The sequence below is a fragment of the Dromiciops gliroides genome, chromosome 3 (genome assembly GCF_019393635.1).
Source record: "Dromiciops gliroides isolate mDroGli1 chromosome 3, mDroGli1.pri, whole genome shotgun sequence".
NCBI lineage: Eukaryota > Metazoa > Chordata > Mammalia > Microbiotheria > Microbiotheriidae > Dromiciops > Dromiciops gliroides.
Window position 1 is genome coordinate 398,558,269 of NC_057863.1, and position 22,485 is coordinate 398,580,753.

Below are 22,485 nucleotides of genomic sequence, written 5' to 3' on the forward strand. Positions count from 1 at the left end.
TTCTATAATATCTCTTCTATCTGTCCCCTTCTCACTACTCATGCAGTCATCATTTGAGTTCAGCTCCTCAGCACTTCTCATATGGAATAATGCCAATAACTTCCTAATTGTTCTTCTTGTCTTAAGCCTCAGTGTTTCTCTACTGCCTCTAGGAAAAAAATATAAACTACTCTATTTGGTGCTTAAAGCTCTTTAAAATCTTTGCATATTGGGGCAGTTAGGTGGTACAGTAGATAAAACACTGGCCTTGGATTCAGGAGGACCTGACTTCAAATCCAGCCTCAGACACCTGACACTTACTAGCTGTGTGACCCTGGGCAAGTCACTTAACCCTCACTGCCCCACGAAACAAAACAAAACAAAACAAAAAATCTTTGCATATTACTACTCCCTGTTCCCTTCACTTCATGATCTAACAGATCTGGTCCTTTTTTCACTATCCTTACACAAGGCACACCATCTCCTATTTTTCTATTCCTTTTCACTGGCTGTTTGCCATGCCTCACCTCCTTCTTATTCCTATCTCATGGAATTCCTTATTATTTTTCAAGACAGATCAGATGCTGCCTTCTAGTTGAAGCTTTTCCTGATCCTCCCCAACTGCTAGTGTCATCTTGTATTTATTTTTATTTTGTATATATTTAAATATGTACATGTTGTCTTTCCCCTAACATAAAGTCCCTGGGAGCAGGGGCTATTTCATTTACTTCATATCCCCATGGCCTAGAATATAGTGCCTGAATACTGTAAAAATAAGAGTGCTTGCTGATTGAGATTGTACATGGAAAGTACTTTGAATATGCAGCTGGAAAATCTGTGTAACCTCTGGCAAATCATTTCACCCTCTCCTGGCCTCAATTTGATCAATTCTAAAATAAGAGGTGGACTTGATTGAGTTCCAAGATAGTTCTTAAGTTGTGGTGTCTAGAACCAAATACAATATTACAGATGTTGCTTGATCAGGGCAAAGTACAGTACAGTCTAAAAGTTCCTTGGTTCGGTACCCTGAATATCTCTTAATGTAGCCTAAGAAAACAAGACCTTTTGGAGCTACCATAGTTACACTACTGACTCATGCTGAGCTTACAGTCTAATAAAATCCCCAGACCTCTTTCAGAGGAACTGTTGTTGCCTGGTTACATCCTACCCTTTATTATTTGTGAAGCTGATTTTTTAAAAATCCAAGTATATAGGAAGGACTTAAAAATTTCTAGGGATAAATACATCATTGTTAGATTCAGCCAATATTCTAGCCCATCAAGATCTTTCTGCATCCTATTATCTACTATTTGTTATTTGTCCCAGTTTTATGATGTTTGCAAATTTGATAAGCACACTCTCCATGGCCTTAACCTAGCTGGTGATAATAATTTTATATAGTACAGGACCAAGCACAGATCCCTGGGGTACATTGCTAGAGACTCCCTCCCAAGATCATGTCTAACCATGAGGAGCTACACTTAGGTTTGGCTCTTCAACCAGTTCTGAATCTACCTAACTGTAGACAGATCTAGCTCACATCTTTCTATCTTGTCCATAAAAAAGCTGTCAAATATTTTGCTAAAATCCAGGTCAACTATATCTATATTGTTCCCTTGATCTACCTGTTTAATAATCTTGAGCATAAAAAGGATTAAGATTAGTCTTGATGAAGTCACAATAGGTTTTGTGAGAACTCTCTCCTTTTCCAGATGTTCACTAACCATCTCTTTAATAATACCTTCCAGAATTTTTCTAAGCATAAGAATTTAGTGTCCTTCAGCCTATAGGTTCCATTCTCTTTTTTATTTTTTAAAACTGGAACACCACTTACCTTTATCTAGTCTTGCAATACCTCTCCCTTCTCTGTAATCTTTAAAATATCATTGTCAATAATTCAGTCACATTCACCAATTATTTCAGTACTTGTGGATTCAGCTCATCTTGGCTGATTTGAACTCATTAAGAGAACCTAGGAGGTTCCCCTACTATATAATTCTCTCTCTCTCTCTTTTTTTTTTTGCAAGGCAATGAGGGTTAAGTGACTTGCCCAGGGTCACACAGTTAAGTGTCAAGTGTCTGAGGCCGGATTTGAACTCAGGTCCTCCTGACTCCAAGGCTAGTGCTTTATCCACTGTGCCACCTAGCTGCCCCCATAACTCTCTTAAAAAAAAAACAACCACAACATAGGGGGCAGCTAGGTGGCACAGTGGATAAAGCACTAGCCTTGGAGTCAGGAGGACCTGAGTTCAAATCCGGCCTCAGACACTTGACACTTAACTGTGTGACCCTGGGCAAGTCACTTAACCCTCATTGCCTTGCAAAAAAAAAAACAAAACCAAAATTGACGATCAATTCCCTATTTTGGCCACTTTTCTTCTGTTCTTTCTAGTTTAAGGCCCATACTTTTTAGAAGAGACAAAAGAAATAGAATATGAATTAAGTAGTTTTACCTTCTATTGTTAGTTATAATTGCCTCCTCTACCCCAGGCTATGGTCCTGTGTTTTTTCTGATCTCTTTCTTGTCCTCAACATAGCTAACCCCATTACATTTTTTTGTTTTGTTTCTAGCTTTCATTTTCAACTATAGCTCCTTCTGGGCACTCATGATACTAATCCTACAGAATCATGACCTGCTTTAAAAAAATTCAGCCTCTGTTACTTGCCCTTGCTTTCCTCTTCAGTACATCTTCTTAAAATCTAAGCTAGGTAATGAATTTCCTGTGTATCCAAAATGATCTCTTCAGATAACTCCTTTGTATCCTTATCATTAGAAGTGTTTCTATTTGTTTCTTCAGAATTTAATTCTTAAGATCTTCCCATACTTCTTGAGGTGACTTTCCCTATAGAATTTTAGTGTTATCTTACCTACCTATCCTTCTTTTGGAACACTTGAAATTTGTTCTTCAAAAATCTAGGATACATATCAGATTATGCCTTCCTCTCTTCCTCTATTATAAACTCTAAAAGGCAGTGGACATTTACTTCTAAGGTACCTATCATTTCCATCAGAGTAACCAGTTACCCCCTATTGGTGAAAATCAACTCCAGAATGGATATTCTCTGATAGGTTCCTCTACCTTTAGAAAAATGAAATTAACATTTTTTTTTTTTAGTGAGGCAATTGGAGTTAAGTGACTTGCCCAGGGTCACACAGCTAGTAAGTATTAAGTGTCTGAGGCCGGATTTGAACTCAGGTACTCCTGACTCCAGGGCCGGTGCTCTATCCACTGCGCCATCTAGCTGCCCCTAAATGAAATTAACATTAAAACTGGGGACAGTTAGGTGTTGCAGTGGATAGACTTTGGGGGCTTGGAATCAGGAAGATCTGAGCTCAAATCTGACCTTAGACACTTTAGCTATGTGACCTTGGGCAAATCATTTAATCCTGTTGGCCTCAGTTTCATCATCTGAAAAATAAGACGGAGAAGGAAATGGCAAACCACTGCAGTATCTTTGACAAGAAAACTTCAAAGGGGCCATAAAGAGACACAACTGAAATGATCGAACAATTATGAGTTGCTCTGCTTTTTGGCAGATATTCATGCAAATACTGACATCTCCTATCAAAGATCTGCTTGTTATCTATTTCCTCTTTTTGTCCAGGTGGCATCTGCAATTTATTACCATTACAAAATTCTTACTTATTTTCACCCAAAAGCTCTTTACTATTTCCCAACTCTGGTTCCTAGATTTCCTGAGTACATAAATAAATCTTCTTAATATGGAATAAAAAAACAGTGTAATATCATGGATAGAATGTTGGACTTTGAGACAGGAAGCTCTGGGTTCAAATCTCTTGCTTGAATTTTTTCTGTCTACATCTAGGTGTCTCAATGCTGTTTTTCCTATTGTGACGACGCCACCTGCTGGAGACACTGTAGGAAAGCTCCGCCATGAGGAGGCCTCTGAGGGCAAGGCCATGCGGCTTTTCTTTGGCGTCAGGAAGTGATGTTTGCTTGTGAGAGGAAGAGGGGGTGAGGCTGGTGCTCTCCCTCTCTTTCGTCAGAACTCTGGTTGAGAGTGGAGCTAAAGATGCGCTCTCCCTTTGATAGACAGATGAATCTAGGCCTTTCTCTCTCTCTTCACCAAATTCTTATTCTCCTTAATAAATGCTTAAAAGTCTAAACTCTTGCTAAAGCTTACAATTTATTGGTGACCACTCATTAGATATTTTAGAAAGACTAGCTAGAATTTTAGCCCCTTACAGATGGCTGACCCCTAAGAAAAAAGCTGAATCTCCGTCTTCTGATCTTCCTGTTGGGTGAGAAATTTCCCCTACCCTGTCCCTTTAAATCCAAAGTACTGCTCAAGTACCGGCTCTTTTCTATTTAGATTTTCAAATGGGTTTTTTCAACTTCCTAAGTACCCTATTTCTGATTTTAGTCTATTTAACCAGACAAATAGGGGATAAGATCATGTTAATGCTTTGTTTTTGTGGATTTTCTATTTTTATTTTTATTAGAAGAGCCAGCAAGGTGCTCACACAAGGGAATATAGATATACCCCGCTCTCCCAACCATGCCTTTTCAGAGAAACCTCTGACTCCTGCAGCTTTTCCAAATTCTAACACTAATTGTTGCTCTAATTTTGCATGCCTGGAGGCAACGACAGAGCCTCTAGAAGGGGAAATCAGGCCTGAGTTTGACCCCCCTCCCCTACCTTCTCCCCCTCCTCTGATGCCACCTCCTACTCCTCCCATGGCCAAGCCCCTTGATCCCCCTGCCTGGGAGGTAGGTCACAAGATCTAATCCACCAGCTTCTACTTAGTTGCTGAAGCAGTCAGCCTCAGCCCGTCCCCAGCCTGGCTGTGATTCTGACTTGACCTGCTGTGGTTCTCCCAAACCAACCTTGGAAAACCCTTTAAATCCCAAATATGCTCATTTTGTTCATAATTTTGTTAATCAGCTTTTAATTGTTAATCGGTCTTTAATTAGTAACCTTATAAAGCATTTGTATTATGAAAGGACTGACAGACAATATAGAGGGGTTAAAGAAGACAACCTTAAGCTGAACAAAAATGACAATCATATTTCAAGAAGACATATTTTACAGAAATGTAGAAGTAAGCAGCAAGGTATTAATATTAGTATTGGGGATTTTAGATATCGGAATCAAAAGTGTTCTAAATTCACTCAGAGAAATAATGTCAGTTCAGAGGTTACATATGATTTCTATGCTATTACATCTACCTTTTGAAATTAATGGTATGGGTTCGTTTATTTATTTATTTATTTTGGTGAGGCAATTGGGGTTAAGTGACTTGCCCAGGGTCACACAGCTAGTAAGTGTCAAGTGTCTGAGGCCGGATTTGAACTCAGGTCCTCCTGAATCCAGGGCTGGTGCTCTATCCACTGCACCACCTAGCTGTCCCCAGTATGGGTTTATTTTTATAGAGATTTTCATGCTTTTGAGATTGTATTTTATACTTAGCTTTAAAAAAATAAAAAGAAAATATTTGTAAAAGCTTTTTATAGTCATGTGATCAAGTTTATATTTTGTAATACTCTTATTAATATTAAGTTCATATTCATTTAGATTTCCTTAGTTTGAATTTCATTGTCTTTTATTCTTCCATATGTATTTTCTTCTATTCATTCATCTATCTAATTTTGAAACAATGCAAGATGGTTTTGATTTCATAATACAATATTAATTCTGGGAGTATTGTGCTCCCATATTCTGAGTTGTTTGTTTTTTATTTTTTTCTCTCAACTGATTATTTGATCAAACTCTATTTCCCTAGCAAATTGGTTGCTGTGGCAAGTGTAAATTGATTCTAGAAGCATTATTTTTGATAAGCATATTTCAAAAAAAAAAGGGGGGAGAACATTTGTTTTTTTTTTTTTTTGGTGAGGCAATTGGGGTTAAGTGACTTGCCCAGGGTCACACAGCTAGTAAGTGTTAAGTATCTGAAGCCAGATCTGAACTCAGGTCCTCCTGAATCCAGGGCTGGTGCTTTATCCACTGCGCCATCTAGCTGCCCGGGGGAGAACATTTGTAAAAGTTTTTTCTTTTTTTCAAAAAAAAAGTTTTAAGATTGTGTTGTGTTTTAACTTGTATTTAAATATGTTCTGATTTTTCACAAAAGTAATTCTATACTTAGTAAAAAAAAAGGTATTATTTGAAATTATTGTATATTGTATTTTGAGTTAAGGTACATTCACATTTTTTGCGATCATTTATCATCCTCAATTTTAAATGCATATGAGACTTAGATTATGGGAATTTATCATTTAAGACATTAATTGCCTTCATTCTGAGTTATCAGATGCCAGTTGGCCAAGATGCCATCCAATCATAAGAGGAATACCATGCAAGAGCAGACATTGAACTGTCATATGAGGGGAGACATGCATGAAGTCAAGGTATGGCTGAGGGAATGGCTTTTGACAAATGTTGAGGTTGGTTTCTCTTGGTTTAATTTTCCCCCCACAATATTGTACAGATGGCTAGAAGTTTTCATCCCACCCATCTCATTCTACACCTGGCTTCTATGCCCCCATCTCTATGCCTGATGCCATGGACATCTCAATCTCATGCATCTGATTAAGTCTGACTCAGTTTCCTTCCAATATGTTTGGTGGCATGGACGTATATCCCATCCACCTATTTTAAGCCTGGCATACTGCATGAGCAGTATATATTGCTCAATGTGGGAATGCTCATATCCCATCATTTCTCTGTTCTTTTATGGTAACCCCCATAATTATCTCAGGTGTCATGATAAATACAGTGTTGGATTTGGCCTTGACATCTGTTACCAATTATATTAGATTCTTTAATTTCTCATAATGGCATGGGGATAATTAGGCAGATGATGCAAAAAGTGATGAAACAAAGATAAAAATTATTTTAAAAAATTAATATTGCAGCAATTGTCTTCTCAATTTACCCTCCACAAGGGGGGGACTATCATAATATTAAATTTTACAGAATATTTCCATTTTTGTTTTATTATACGTTTCATGTATAACAACTAAGATTCTGGATTTCCTTAGACATGTTTTTAAGAACTCTCATTGTTTGATTTGATTATTGACAAAGCTATTTTAAAGTTGTGTTAAACTGAATTTTGTAGGAAATTTTCCTGGTTGATGACCAGCATCAAGCCCTGAAAAGACTTCCATTCCATGACTACACCCAGAGGACATCCCAAGAACCATCTGAGAAAAGACTTTCAAAGACTTTGAATGAACAGTTTTGTTTTGTTGATTTTTATTCCATTTTGTTGTTATGTATACCATTTGTAATACGTATTCTCTCTCTCTCTTTTTTTTTTTTGGTGAGGCAATTGGGATTAAGTGACTTGCCCAGGGTCACACAACTAGTAAATGTCAAGTGTCATTGGCCGGATTTGAACTCAGGTTCTCCTGAATCCAGGGCCAGTGCTCTATCCACTGCACTACCTAGCTGTCCCTGTAATATATATTCTCTGCAGAGGCCCTCCCTCTGCAGGCCAGTGTCAAAGCGGCAGTTCATGAGCGATCGCCATATTGCTTACTGGCATAGGGTATTATATTCTGTTATTTTTGACTGTTTCATCAAGGAAACACCCCATGTTTCTTGAAAAAAAAAACAAAAACAAAGGGGGGACTGTAACAATTGGAATGACACCAACTGCTGGAGACTTACTGTAGGAAAGCTCCGCCATGAGGAGAAGGCCTCTGAGGGCAAGGCCATGTGGCTTTTCTTTGGCATCAGGAAGTGATGTTTGCTTGTGGGAGGAAGAGGGGGAAAGGCTGGTGTTCTCGCTCTCTTTCATCAGGACTCTGGTTGAGAGTAGAGCTAAAGATGCGCTCTCCCTTTGATACTATGTTATAGCTATTCCCTATGGTATCTGGGTTGATGGATATATATAGGCAGTTTTCTTTCTCCTCTTCACACCTTTCTGATTAGATTTACAAAACTCCAGGAAAATATATTCTTACTCATTCTACACTTGTTAAGTATATTCTATTTTCTGGCTGGGAGACTGCTGTTTCTATATTTTAAGCTGTACAGTTCCTTTTTCATATGTTTTTCCAGTGTCTAAGTAATTAAATTACTCCTTGACTCAAGTATTTCCTCACAGTACTTAGGAATATGGTCTTCATAGCTGCACTGTTTATGCCTGTTTGTGGGGGTTTTTTTGGGTGGGGGGGCTTTTCCAAATTAGGTCACAAGGGACATTTCTTTCACTTTTAAAAAAATCTCCCTTTAGTACTAATATAAGAAGCATTCAACAGTGACTGACATCAGGAATATTCAGTAAATATCTGTTGAGTAATTACAATACAATTTAATATATTATTCTAATACTTGATAAAATTCTGTACAACAAATTTTCAAAATCACTTAATAGCAACCCCCCCCTCGAATTTTATTCCTTTAATTTAAAATTAATCATGCAATGGTTTTGGTATAAACTCACCCATAGTGGCAAATTGACAAATTGTTCTTTAGGAAAATGGGTCTCCCATCAGCATTCTTTAAATCCCTTAAAAAAGGAGGAAAAACATTTTAATAATTATATATTTTAAAAAATAATAGAGGGGGAGAAAATGGAGGGACAGAATTTGAAACTCAAAACTATAAATAAAAATGTTTATTTAAAATAATAGGTAATATTTATATAGTATTTTAAGATTTACAATATACTTTAAGTATATTATCTCATTGATCCTCATAATCCTATAAGATAGGGACTATCATATATTATCCCCATTTCACAGATGAAGAAACTGAAGCTTAAAATGTTTAAGTGATTTGTCGTTATAGAGTCAGTGTCTGAATCAAAATCTCAACACATGCCTTCCTGATTTCAAGCCCAACACTTCATTTACTGTCACCTAAATCACCTAGAGAAACTTGAGTTCAAATCTAGCCTCAGACACTGGTTGAGTGGCTCTGGGCAAGTCATTTCACTCTTGACTGCCTTATTTTCCTCAACTATAAAATGGAGGTCATAATAGCACTTATCTCGCCAGGTAGTAACCTGGCGGGGGATTAAATGAGACAAAATCTGTAAAGTGCTTATTAGCACAGTGCCTGGCGCATAGTAGGAACTTAATAAATACTTGTTGATTTCCCTTTCTTTTCATTCAGTGGAACAAACACCAGACACTGTCAAGTGGAAAAATATCTTTGCATCAAATACCATTTTATCTTTCCTAAATCTGTTCTTCCTCAACATAATTTACAACTTCTTGTCCATTCAATAATTTTCTACTAAATTGCCTCTCCACTGTCTTTACTTTCTCTATTCCCAATCTTGACCCTTAAAAAAACCAAAACTCTACAATGTCCTTTACTACTGAATCCCTTTCCCTCTTATCACCATCCCTGTCTTGTCAAATACCAACCCTGAATTACTTCCATCTTATGTCTGACTTGCCCTATCCTAATCACTTGCTGCTGAATAGAGCCAGAAAGCCAAACAACTCAGCAAATTGGATCCTTTACAAATTTATGTAACATAAACTAAAATGGTCCCTAATTACAGTTTGATTCATCCATAATTGATGCTCTACCATGCTCTCTCCACAATGGCTATTTCAAACCTTCCATTCTCACCTCACATTCTCAATACCACCATTCCCCACCACCCACCCTCTCAGATAAGCATCTAGCCTCATGCTTTTAATAGAAAATAGAGGGGGCAGCTAGGTGGCACAGTGGATAGAGCACCAGCCCTGGAGTCAGGAGGATCTGAGTTCAAATCCAGCCTCAGACACTTGACACTTACTAGTTGTGTGACTCTGGGCAAGTCACTTAACCCCAACTGCCTCGCAAAAAACCCCCCCAAAAACAAGCAAAAAAAGAAAATAGAAACCATTTGTTATAAAACCCTCTTCTCTCTCACTCTGTATTTCAAAACTTTATTCTTTTCTGCCTTTCCTATTGTGATTTATGATGATGAGGTAGCCCATATCTTCACCATAATCAACCTGTCTATATATGCATTGCTCCCATTTCTTTTGTAAAAAGTTTTTAATGATATTTTGTTTCTTACATTACTATAGCATACCATGTATCCTCTCCCACCCTCCCCTCAAGTCATGACATATGAAAAATAACATTGTTTTTGGAGAGGAAAAAAAAGTCAGCACAACTGACACAATGAAAAAGTCTGAAAACATGTGCAATATGTAACATCCATGAACTTCCCAGCTCCACTAAGGAGTATGTTGGGGGTGTCCTTATATCTCTTCATTCAAGTCTCACATGTACTTCATAATTTTGTTATATTTAGGTTTGATTTTTTTGGTGTACCGCTCTTTGGTGTAGTTATTTTGTATATTGTTTTCTTCATTCTGCATCAGGTTATATAGATTTTTTTATGCTTCTCTGTATTCATCACAAATAATTTATCATAGTACAATAATATTCCATTACACTCATGTACTACAATTTGTTTAGCCATTCCCCAGTTGATGGGCATATAATTTGTTTCCAATTATTAACTATCACAAAAAGTGTTGCTACAAATATTCAGGCATATATGGGGACTTTTTTTTTTTTTAAATCATTGTCTTCCTTGTGGTATAAGCCCAATAACAGAGTCTCTGGTTCAAAGAGTATGGACATTTTAGTCACTTTATTTACATAATTCTAAATTACTTCCCAAAATGCTTCACCAAAAATGTATTAGTATGCATATCTTCCCATAGCCCCTCCAATGTTGAATGCTGACTTTTTTTTTTTTTTTTTGCCAATTTGTAGGATGTGAGGTGAAATCCTAGGGTTGTTTTGATTTGAATTTTTTAAATTAAAAATCTGGAACATTTATTCATTTGGGTGTGAATACTTTGCAGTTCTTTTGAGAACTGTTCATATCCTTTGACCATTTATCTTTTGGGGAATGGCTATGTGTGTGCACACGCGTGTTATGTGTTTTATATAACTTGAATACCAAACCCTTTTCAGAGAAATCTGATACAAAGCTGTTTTTCCCCTTCAACCACTTCCCTTCTTATCCTAGATACATTAATGCTGTTTATACAAAATCTTTTCAGTTTCAAGTAATCAAAGTTATACGTTTTCTTTTGTAATTGCTTTTATTATCTTTTGTTTGGTTCAGAATACATCTCTTACCATGGCTGTGAGAGGTATAGGATGTTTTTCTTCTCATTTTAAGAAACAGTATAACCTTTAATATTAAGGTCACATATTCATTTAGAATATATTGTGGTGTGTGGTGTAAGGTATTGGTCTAAGCCTACTTTTTGCTAGATTGCCTTCTTGTTTTAATCAAATAAGAAATTTCCCTAGATAACTTTTTTCTGCTTTATCAAACACTGTATTATTGAGTTATATTGTTTCTGAATCTCCCTTGTTTAGTCTGTTCCATTTATTTCTCATTCTTTTTTTTGTTTTTAAAAATTTTATTCATTTTGAACTTCAATACAAAAAGACAAAAAAGGGAAACATTTCCATGTACAAAGCACAATTTAAAACTGGGGCAATGAGGGTTAAGTGACTTGCCCAAGGTCACACAACTAGTAAGTGTCAAGGGTCTGAGGCCAGATTTGAACTCAGGTCCTCCTGAATCCAGGGCTGGTACTCTATCCACTGTGCCACCTAGCTGCTCCCTCAGTTTACTTTTTTTTTTTTTAAGTATGTAATAAATACAGCACATCATTTTCAAAGCAAGCCTGATTTTCTGTGCTTCCTTAAAAATTTTTTTTGTTCTCTGCTGTACTCTTTTTAATCCTTTTCCCCACCCCCAAATGACTTTTGGATGGTCAGAAATGACCACAGCTGAATGCTGTGCTCTTTCCCTTAGGCTCTGTGGAATGCTGCACAGCTCCCCACACACAAGTGTGTCCAGTCCCAGTGACTTGTTTCACTCCCTGTTTCTTAGTTCTTCCGCCTTGCACTGGCAGTTCAGAACTTTGCAGAGCCCCTGGGAGGCATCTGCTCCTTAAGAGCTGTGGCCAAGATGGCTGTCAAGGCCTGAGGAAACTTCCACGACCTGGATCCAGGGTTTTTGTGGCACTGGAAAGAGGGAGGGGATAATGAGGTAAAGCCTTTGTTGTGTTCTTGGATCTACTCTTGTAACCCTGCTCCTATTAGTGAGGGAGGCAGGGGAGAGGTGCTGAGAGAAGTCAGGGTCAGTGAGCATCAGTTCTTGGGTTTTGTTTTGCTTTAACCTTCTTTTGGATCCTGACGGTCCTAGATCATGGAAACACCTGAAATTAATTTATCTTTGGCTCAAAACTTCTTTTTTGGAGAGGTTTGAGAGGTTGGGGAGATTGGAGAAAATGTCTAGTCTGACATCTTGTTGCTCACTTCAAATGGAAGTCCCCTGATCCCATTTCTTCCTGTCTTCACCTACAGACTGTGCCCACAATCACCTCCCCTTCCCATCTTGAATCTATATCTATCACCAATACCTTCCTTGCCATTTAGAAACATGTAAGAGTCTCCCAACCTTAAAAAGTTTTGATTATATCCCACCAATCCCTCTAGTCATTATCCAATAAAGTCCAGTGCCTCCCTATTGCCTCTAGGAAAAAAAAAAACTCCTCTATTTGGTATTTAAGGCCCCTTAAAACCTGGTCCAAAATTTTTTTTTCCAACTTATTACATACCCCCTTTTTTATCATGCTCCCTCTGGTCCAATCAAACTGGTGCTCTTATTATTCCTCATACATGGAAAACCAATTATTTATTTTGTTCAAAGGGATGGATAAAATAGGGGTTGGGGGTGAGGAACAATATTGCTGTTGTTATTTGTCCTTCATTTTCACAGAGGACCATGACATCAGGGTGATGTCAAGACTTGCAATGAAATGGATTTCAATGAAGGAAGGCTGTGCAACAAAGTCACCAGCCTCACTTTTTCTTCCACAGCCATCTGGGTTCAGTGGCAAGATTTACATCAGGACACCTGGAGATGGCCATGGATGTTTAAAGGCAATTGGGGTTAAGTGACTTGCCCAGGGTCACACAACTGGTATGTGTCTGAGGTGAGATTTGAACTCAGGTCCTCCTGACTCCAGGGCCAATGCTTTATCCACTGCACCACCTATTAGTAAGATAGAGTCCAGAGCAGGAATTATTCATTTCTGTGTCATGGACCCCATTGTCAGTCTGGTAAGGCCTTTGGACAAAAATAATGTTTTTAAATGCATAAAATAAAATACATAGGATTACAACAGAACATAATTGTATTGAAATGTTACCGCAATATTAAAAAAATTCATGAATCTCACAATAAGAATCCAAACAACAGCACTAGGTTATAGGGCTTCAAGTTTCTGCCATGTTATAGTCAAATGGAAGAAATGACGCCTCAAAGGGGTCATAACAGCTATCTTTAAGTATTTAAAGGGCTGGCTATCATGTGGAAATATGATTGGGTTTGTTCTCTTTGCCCTAGAAGGCAGAAATAGGAACAAGAAACACATGGTGCAATGAAAAGCATGCCAGATTTGCAACCAGAGGAAATCTGAGCTCCTTGGTTAGAATCTTTGCTCTACCACCTATGTGACCTTTGGGAAATTACTTACCCTCTTTGGGAATGAGTTCCTTATCTCTAAAATAAAGAGATGACAGTAGACTCTCTCTCTCTCTCCCTTCCTTCCTTTTATTTATTTATTTATTTATTTTTTAATTTTTAGTGAGGCAATTGGGGTTAAGTGACTTGCCCAGGGTCACACAGCTAGTAAGTGTTAAGTATCTGAGGCCGGATTTGAACTCAGGTACTCCTGACTCCAGGGTCGGTGCTCTTCCTTTCTTTTAAAAGACATAATTTCTAAGGTCTCTTCCAGTACTGAATCTAAGAACCTATGATCCTAAGTTTCAAAAAGGCAAATCTTTGTTTCATGTAAAAAGAAAGACATCCTAACAATCAGTGCTATCTATAAATGACATAATTTGTCTTAGGATGTAGTTATTTCTGCCTCACTGCAGGTCAAAGCAAAGGATGACACTCATCTGCTTATGATGTAAAAGTTGGTTTCCCCCCTCTACCTACCCTAGTCAGTGTTTTGTTTTTTTACATTCTGGGTGTCCCAGACCATGGAAACAATTGAAATTGCTTTATCTTTGGCACACAGTTTCTGTTTTGTAGAAATCTGAGAGATTGGAGAAAATGTTTAGTCTGCCATCTTGTTGCTCATGTGACCCAGAACTTCCCTGGATCCCATTTCTTAGATGACCTCTGAAGTCCTAAATTACTGAGATTCTATGATTCCCTATTCACTCTGCAAGACAAGTGTCAAAGAGGGAAAGTAGAAGGAATTGTTAAAGAAACGAGTTTCAGAGGACATTAACTAACCACCTCACTTGTGATAGCCACAATCTAAGGTTACATCTCACTTTGCAAAGGACAGATTACTGATACAGCTATCTAGGCTATCAGTTGCTCCCTTGTGTTTAGCTAACTCAGAATGCCTTGTTTCCCAGAAGATAGATCAATGTCAAGAGTTAAGACCTATTTTGTTTTTTAATTTTTGATGCAAGGGAAGGATAGATGGGTAGGGGCTGAGGAACAGATCTATTTGGAAATCAATGTAATGTAAAAGAAAAAGGTAGCAGAAAGTTTTTATAAAATGTTAAGGTATTATTATATCTATAATATTCAACCATCTATTCCAAATTTAGTGTTATGCTCCCTTCTTTCAATGCCTTTGCTCACTGTTTTCTATCCCTTTTTTCCCTCATTTCCCCTTTTGGCCTGCTGAGTTCCACCCTGTCCTTTGATCTCAAATGAAATGTTACCTCCTCTATGAAGCCTTACTTGAAGTCCTCCTTCAACTTCATACAGTACTTTACATTTCTTATTATGGTTTTTTGTTCATGATTATACCTCTAACCATGTTAAAAGTTCCATGGAGGAAGGGACCATATCTTACATAAATTTTGTATCATCTTTAGTATTTCTCAGGTACACAGAAGTAACTGATAAATGTTACTTGAATTGATTTACAACCTTCATCATCTTACTAAAGAGAAAATACTAAAAAGCTAAAGGATGGGGCAGCTAGATGGTGCAGTGAATAAAGCACTGGCCTTGGATTCAGGAGGACCTGAGTTCAAATCCAGCCTCAGACACTTGACACTTAACTAACTGTGTGACCCTGGGCAAGTCACTTAACCCTCATTGCCCTGCTCCCCCCCCAAAAAGCTAAAGGATGCTGACACGCTTAAAATACTTTAAGTCAAGGTTTATTTAGACCTTTTAAAAAATATATTTTTTAAACTGCTCTTAGCCATTTTCAATAAATATATAGTTAAAGGTCACCTTGGTTCATGGAAACCAAAGTATTCTTAAACTTCTAAGCAGCACTAAACATTTCCACTCACCAGTCTCTTTGCCTAAAAATTAAAGAACGATCAACAGGGCATCCTGCACTTTTGCCTTTCTTTGTATTCCCAACACTTAGCATAGTGCCTGGCACACAGTAGGTTCTTAATTAATGTTTACTGATTTACTATCGACAATTCTCTGAGGCTGTGAAAGGATGAGCCACCACTGCTAGTTTAGGCTTCTATGTGTTGGCTCAGAAGCTTAAGGAAGAACAATCTTTAACAATTGGCTAAGGAAAAAACTTTAGGCCAATGGTTCCTGAACCCCTAAGAACTTGGTGTTAACAATTATTTAATGGTGACTTAAGCAGCAAATGATCGCTCAGTTATGTTACAAATATATTTTTTCCTCTCTGACAACACACATATGAATGTTTAAAGCATTATAGGTTATTTTTTTAACAGTGATTTAAAACCATCATGATCCTGAGTACAATGATCTTGGTATTTGCAGTGATTACATTAAACTGCTGCTTCTAAGCACAATGTGTTCTTGAAGTTTCTCACCTATCAACAAATTGTTTCCAAACTACCACAAGGGTTCGACATTTGAGCACAAACTGATTCCCAACAGAGAGACACATGCATGCACATACCCTCATTTATATTCTGTACACTGCATCAGAGTAGCTGCCTCATTCTCCTGTTATCCTGTAATAGTACTTCATCAGCTGCGTAACCATGTGATCAAGATATTATAAACATCTGTGTCCTTACAGTGCAAATGTCAGGCTATTTAAAAAACATATTAACAGGACATGTACACTACAAGCCACCCTAAAACCATCATGGAACATCACAAATGTTCTGCAGAAATAAACCTTATATTATCTCTCACTGAACTATTAAGGCTGTTTTCTGATTTAAACTCATCCTTCAGTTATGTTGCTATTCTTCTATATGGCATATTTTCAAACAAACTGGTTAGCAATACTGGTCAGTTGTTCAGTAGAGTTTTTGTGAGAGTGTAGCCAGTGTGCCTGTGGTAGAAGAGAAAGTATCTGAAAGCTACATTGATAAGCCTGTTGATTTTTTAAGTGGAAAGAATAAGATATGAAAATACATAATATTGACTCACTTATTTTTGTGAATAAACAAGACAGAAAAGTGACTAAATCTATTTATTGTTATCGAATTGTAAAAAATTGGAAAGTTCATATTATTGCAGAAAAATTAATTCTGCCATGTGCCAATGCAATTGTCACATCTAAGTTTGAAGATGATTTTGTTAAGGTAGAGATGATAATCATTTCTAACAATACATTGTTTCATGGGATACATGTGTTCAATGATGAATAATTCCAAAAAGTGATATTTATGCTTTGCAATTAGATGAGACAGCTGATATAACCTACCCATTTTAATTGTATATATAAGATATCTTCATGAAGGTAATGGGAGAGAATGTGCTATTGTGTCATCAGTTAACAGAACATATCAATTGGGGAAGATATTTTTAATCTAATTAATACTTTGAAAGAAAACAAATAAATTGGTTTCACTATAGTGCAACTATAGTTTACTATTTTATGCAGAGAAACAGGCAGTAAGGATGTTAGATTTCTAATGTTAGGTAGCTTTTCCATGGGAGTTATTACTCATTTATTTGCATTGAGAGAAGAGTCAGTTTTCTTCACTGAATGTATAGGTTATATCATAAGTCTACAAAGATTGGCATATTTAACAGATATCTTTTCAAAAATTAACAAACTCAACACACCACTATAGGGTGCAAATACAAACATATTCAACATTGAAGACAAGGTAAAAAACTTACATTTTGGAACCACACAATTGAGAACAGTACCGAGTGCTTTGTGATATTACATTATTTCTTATCAGAGAATGAAGTATCTTTGGATCAGGTTGTCAAGAAAGAAAATGGTGACTTTCAATGACTACTGTCTCGGAGCTTCCAATAAATTAAAATTAAATTAGATTTACAATTCATTTGATATGCCATATCTCCAATGAACTGACAATAGATGAAAAAGAAAATTTAACTTATTTATGAACAGATTCTGGACTACAAATATTTTTAAAAACTAGAGCCGTATACATTTTTGACTAAAAAATTTTAAAAGTATTTCCATTTCACCATACTATTTCTTTTGTTTCTGGTGCTGCTGTTTTTCTTTTTTGAGGTTTTTCCTTTTTGCTCTGACTCTTCTCGTATAACATGACAAATGCAGAAATATGTTTAATGTTTTATATATATATATATACACACCTATATCAGATTACCTGCTGTCTAGGGGAGGGGGGGGGAGGGAGGGAGAAAAATTTGAAATTTGAAATCTTATCTAAACAAATGTTGAAAACTAAAAAAAAAAAAAAAACGGGAAAAAAGTATTTCCATTTCTCAGCAAAAGAGCTTGTAAAATCCTTTCATTTTCTACCATGTATTTGTGTTGACATTTCCACTTTGTAATTTTAAATCAAAATATAGGAAAAATTCAATGCAGAATCAAATTTAAGACTATTTTAAATGTATTAAAAATTTTTTTTGGCTATAAAAATTAGAAATGAGATAAGTTACATGGTATCAAGAAAATAATGTAAACTTCTGTTCAAATAAAATCCAAAATAAAAATTTAGTTTTTATATTTATTATATTAAACATCTTCCAAGTTTATTTTATTAAATGTTATAGTAAAAAATATACAAAATCAACCAATCAACATTAAGCACCTACTATGTGCCAGGCACAATGCTAAGCACAGAATTTACAGAAAGAAGCAAAAGAAGGAATTTATAATCTAATGGAGACAATATGCAAACAAATATAAACAATGCACAATAGATAAATAGATAGATATGATAAAGAGGAGATAATTAACAGATGGAAAGCACTGGAATTAAGAGAGGTTGGGGAAGGTTTTCTATAGAAGGTGGGGTTTTAGTTGGGACTAAAAGCTGGAGAATGAAATGGCAAACCACTTCAGTATCTTTGCCAAGAAAACCCCAAATGGGGTCACCAAGAGTCAGACATGACTAAAAAATGACTCAACACCAACAACAAAAAAGAAAGTCACAGAGGTCAATAGTCAGAGTGGAGTGTTCCAGGAATGAGGACAGCCAGAGAAAGTGCCTGTATCTGAGAGACTGAGTATCTTGTTAACAGAATAGTCAGAAGGCCAATGTTACAGGATAAAAGAGTACCTGTCAGGGAGTAGGGTGTAAGGTGTAAGAGGAATGGAAAGGTAGGAGATGGCTAGGATATGGGGAGCTTTGAATGCCAATGAGAGGGGGGGAGATAGAATCAGACCTGCACTTTAGAAAAATCACTTAATATAGTGGCTGAATAGAGGATGGACTGGAGTGGGCAAAGAACCCACTACAGGAAGACCCACAAGTAGGCTACTGCAGTAATGGAGGCAAGGACTCAGTGAAGAGTGAGGCTTTTTTTTGGGAAACGCCCAAAGCAGAAATGTTTTGATTGACTATACACATTTCTAACAGGGGTCTTGTTTTTCATTCTCAATGGAGAGGGCAGGGTTGGGCTGATATACTCAAGTATACTATAGAAATTATCAAACATAATCCAAGTAAGTCACAATCTTTTTTCTTTTTACGTTTTAAATGTGAAATGAAATAGGAAATATTTTCAAGTGCATAGTTTCTTTTAAGTAATGGAAAGTATAAGATGTTTAGTTAACTATGATCTATGTGAACAGGAGGTAAAAGTAGTACAGAAAATCCCAAAGAGTGGGTGAGCCAAGATGTACCAGTATATATGATAATATTTTAGTTAAATGACAATTGAGTAAGGTCTTTTTGAAAATTAAAAGGATTCTAAAATTTCCAAGCTAGGAAGAACTGAAGCTTATACAGTCTAAAAAGAAGTCTGTCTAAGGTACTGAGAGAAAAAAGAGAATGCTTCTGAAGTCGCCTATAAAGACTTTCTTTCTTTATACACACACACACACACACACACACACACACACACACACACACACACACACACACACACATAAATAAAAATCTGCAGGGGTCTTAAGAAAATTGCATGCCTCTCAGATAAAGGATGGAGGCAGGCTGTATAGTGGGAAAAGCACAGGGTTAGAAGAGAACCTAGATTCAAATCTGCTGACCTCCCAGCAATAGGGAGGTGATCGTTTCAATGTATACTCTCCTCATCAAACTCTATCTAGAGCAGAGGGTCAACAATCTCTAGCCAGGGGCCAAGTCCTTCTCCTCAACCTTTTTTTTTTTTTTTTAAATATGGTCAGTGAGCTAAGAATGGCTGTTATATTTTTAAGTATAATAAACTTTATTTATAAATATAAAAACCATTCTCGGCTGGAGGGCCATAGAAAAACAGGTGGTTTGCCAACCCTTGAAAGCCCCTTATTTGGTTCTAAATGACACAATTTAAGAAGCATACTGATATGCTGGAATGTCCAAAAGACAGTGACCGGAATGGTCAAGGGTTTTTAGTATATGATAATGAGTTGAAGGAATTGGGGATATTTAGTTTGGGTAAGAGAAGACCTAAGGGAATTATGACAACTGTCTTCAACTATAAGAAGGTCTGTCTTTGGAAGAGGGATTAAAGAGTTTTTCTGTTTGGCTCCAGAAAGCAGATCTAGGAGGAATAAATAGAAGTTGGAGAGACAAATTTAGGTTTAATGTCTTGAAAAACTTCATAACAATTAAAACTGTCTAAAAATGGAACTAGCTGCTTTGAAATAATAGTAGGATTTCTGCTCTTTGGAAGTCGCTTCAAGTAGACATTAGAAAATCACTTATTGGGTTTATTGCAATACAACAAGAAAACCACTTGTTGGGTCTGTCATAGGAAGGGTTTCTTCTGTGTATTGATTAGTTGAGATTAGTTTTTCTATATAGGAATTCCTTTTTTACTTTTTCCAACAAAATTAGATTTTTCTGAATCCTGAATGCTAAGAAAAATCAGTTGAGAAATCAAGAAAAAGTATTATGATTCTCCTATAAGAATTAAAGCTTATGGGGCAGCTAGGTGGCGCAGTGGATAGGGCACCAGCCCTGGAGTCAGGAGGACCTGAGTTCAAGTCTGGCCTCAGACACTTGACAATTACTAGCTGTGTGACCCTGGACATAAACCCCCATTGCCTCACTAAAAAAAAAAAAAAAAAAAAAAAAAAGAATTAAAGGTTAGGGGCAGCTAGGTGGCGCAATGAATAAAGCACTGGCCGTGGATTGAGGAGGACCTGAGTTCAAATGTGGCCTCAGACACTTGACACTTACTAGCTGTGTGACTCTAGGCAAGTCACTTAACCCTCACTGACCTGCCAAAAAAATAAAATGTGACAAGAATTAAAGCTTAGCAGTCAACACAGATATGTTACGTTTGAAGGAAAACTCTGACATAAAGTCAAAATCAAAAGCAGAAAACAGTGACCTGCAGAGTTGAAAGCTGAGGTCAATATTTCCAGGAACCAAGACAAGAATACATAGGAGAGAAGTGGTCACAATCTAATCAGTCAGTGTTGCTTGTAACTGTTGCCACATTATAAGTGTATGTTCGTGGCCCTGTCTGCTGCTAATGGTGAGTCACTCCTGTACATAAAATAAATATTAGTAAGTTTATGTGCATAGTATACTTTATACAAATCCCGTGAGTAGTATTTGAAGAAATAAGTTTTGGAAGCAAAATTAAATTTCAAAATCTTGTGCTATTAATGTAGTGCTATCTGTACTACAATTAACATTATTGGGAGATCTGAATATTATGTTATATGAATATTACTCAATACTGTTTGATGGAATTTTCCAGTATTTGAATATTCACTATCAGTTATTTCTAATTTGTTAAAATAAAAATTTGGGGGGCAGCTAGGTGGCAAAGTGGATAAAATATCGGCCCTGGATTCGGGAGTACCTGAGTTCAAATCTGGCCTCAGACACTTGACACTTGCTAGCTGTGTGACCCTGGGCAAGTCACTTGACCCTCATTGCCCCACCCCACCCCAAATTTTAAGATGTCCATAATAATGAGTAAAATAAAAAATATTTGAAGTATTTTAATAAAAAGGAAATTAGCTTATTGCCAAAGGTTTTATATTACTTTCATAATATATTTCATGAAGAAACTGCACTTATTTTATTTTTAATAGGAAACCTTTGAAATTTTTAGGATAATAATCATTAAAAAATTACTTGTTTTTAAATTATAGACACAATATTATTTAAAATGCATACATAAAATGTTTTGAAAAATACAGAATAACATAATTTCAGGAATTCCTAAGAATTCTAATTTCTTATTCCAATTTCCCAAAGATTAATATCTGTAAACAATTGGAAAACACTATTCTAGGTGGCCACTGAGACCCCTTTCAAACTTCAAGTTATGATTCTGTGTGATTTCTGACAAGTCACTTAACTTCTCTGGACCTCAGTTTCCTCTAATTTCTACTTTATCAAACATTAAAAAAGTAAGAAATTAAATTACCTCAAACCAACTTAAGGCCTAAGCCCTTTAAAGGCACCTAAGTGGAAAAGTAGAAAGAGTGCTGTATATAGAGTCACAGGAAGACCTGAATTCAATTCCAGCATCAGACATTTATTAACTGTGTGACCCTGGTCAAGTCATTTCAATTCTGTCTGCCTCAGTTTTCTTAACTATAAAATATAACAGCACATGGCCCCTAAAGTTCCTCTCAGGATAAAAAGACATAATATTTGTTAAGTGCTTATCACAGTATCAGCTACATATAGGTGCTTAATAAATGCTTATTTCCTTCCTTTACCACAGGGTAGTCTGCAAAGTACCCCAATTGATAAAAAATACTATCATCCAACTAACTGCAAAAGAAATAAACCACTCCGAAAAGCTGTTTGCAAAATCCTTATGAAGTATAACTGTAATGGATTTATTGATCCTACTGTTTTTTCCTTAAAGTACAGCTCCCTGGAATAAAAAAAGGATAATCAATGACAGAATGTCATGTTTCTTCCTAGATCCTCTACATAGGATCTAAATCATACCATTTTGGGATCCTCTATAAACATTAACATAACTGTTGGCACTCAATGTGAGATCCTTTCTAATAAGTAACAACTGGAAACACAACTAGAGAAAGTAAATCATTGATCTTGACATTCTTGCTATAAATGAAAACGCTATAAACAAATCAAAGTTGCAACTAGATGGAAAGATGGCTATCAGGTTCTCTCCTGAGAGACAAATAAAGGAGTTGGCAGAGTTGGTTTTATAATGTTCCC

General features: G+C 36.5%; 1 protein-coding gene across 2 annotated transcripts in view; it reads right to left on the bottom strand.

The window, feature by feature from the left end:
• Positions 1 to 22,485, bottom strand: part of MAP3K2 (mitogen-activated protein kinase kinase kinase 2) — a 90,850-nt gene that overhangs the window by 50,686 nt on the left and 17,679 nt on the right. The window contains exon 2 of one of the 2 annotated variants that reach the window (XM_043997533.1): positions 8,393 to 8,458. The exons of the other annotated variant lie outside the window; for it this stretch is intronic. Coding sequence (XP_043853468.1) covers positions 8,393 to 8,396 — 4 coding nt within the window. The 5' untranslated portion in view covers positions 8,397 to 8,458. The remainder of the gene's footprint in view (positions 1 to 8,392; positions 8,459 to 22,485) is intronic. 2 annotated transcript variants of the gene reach the window in all.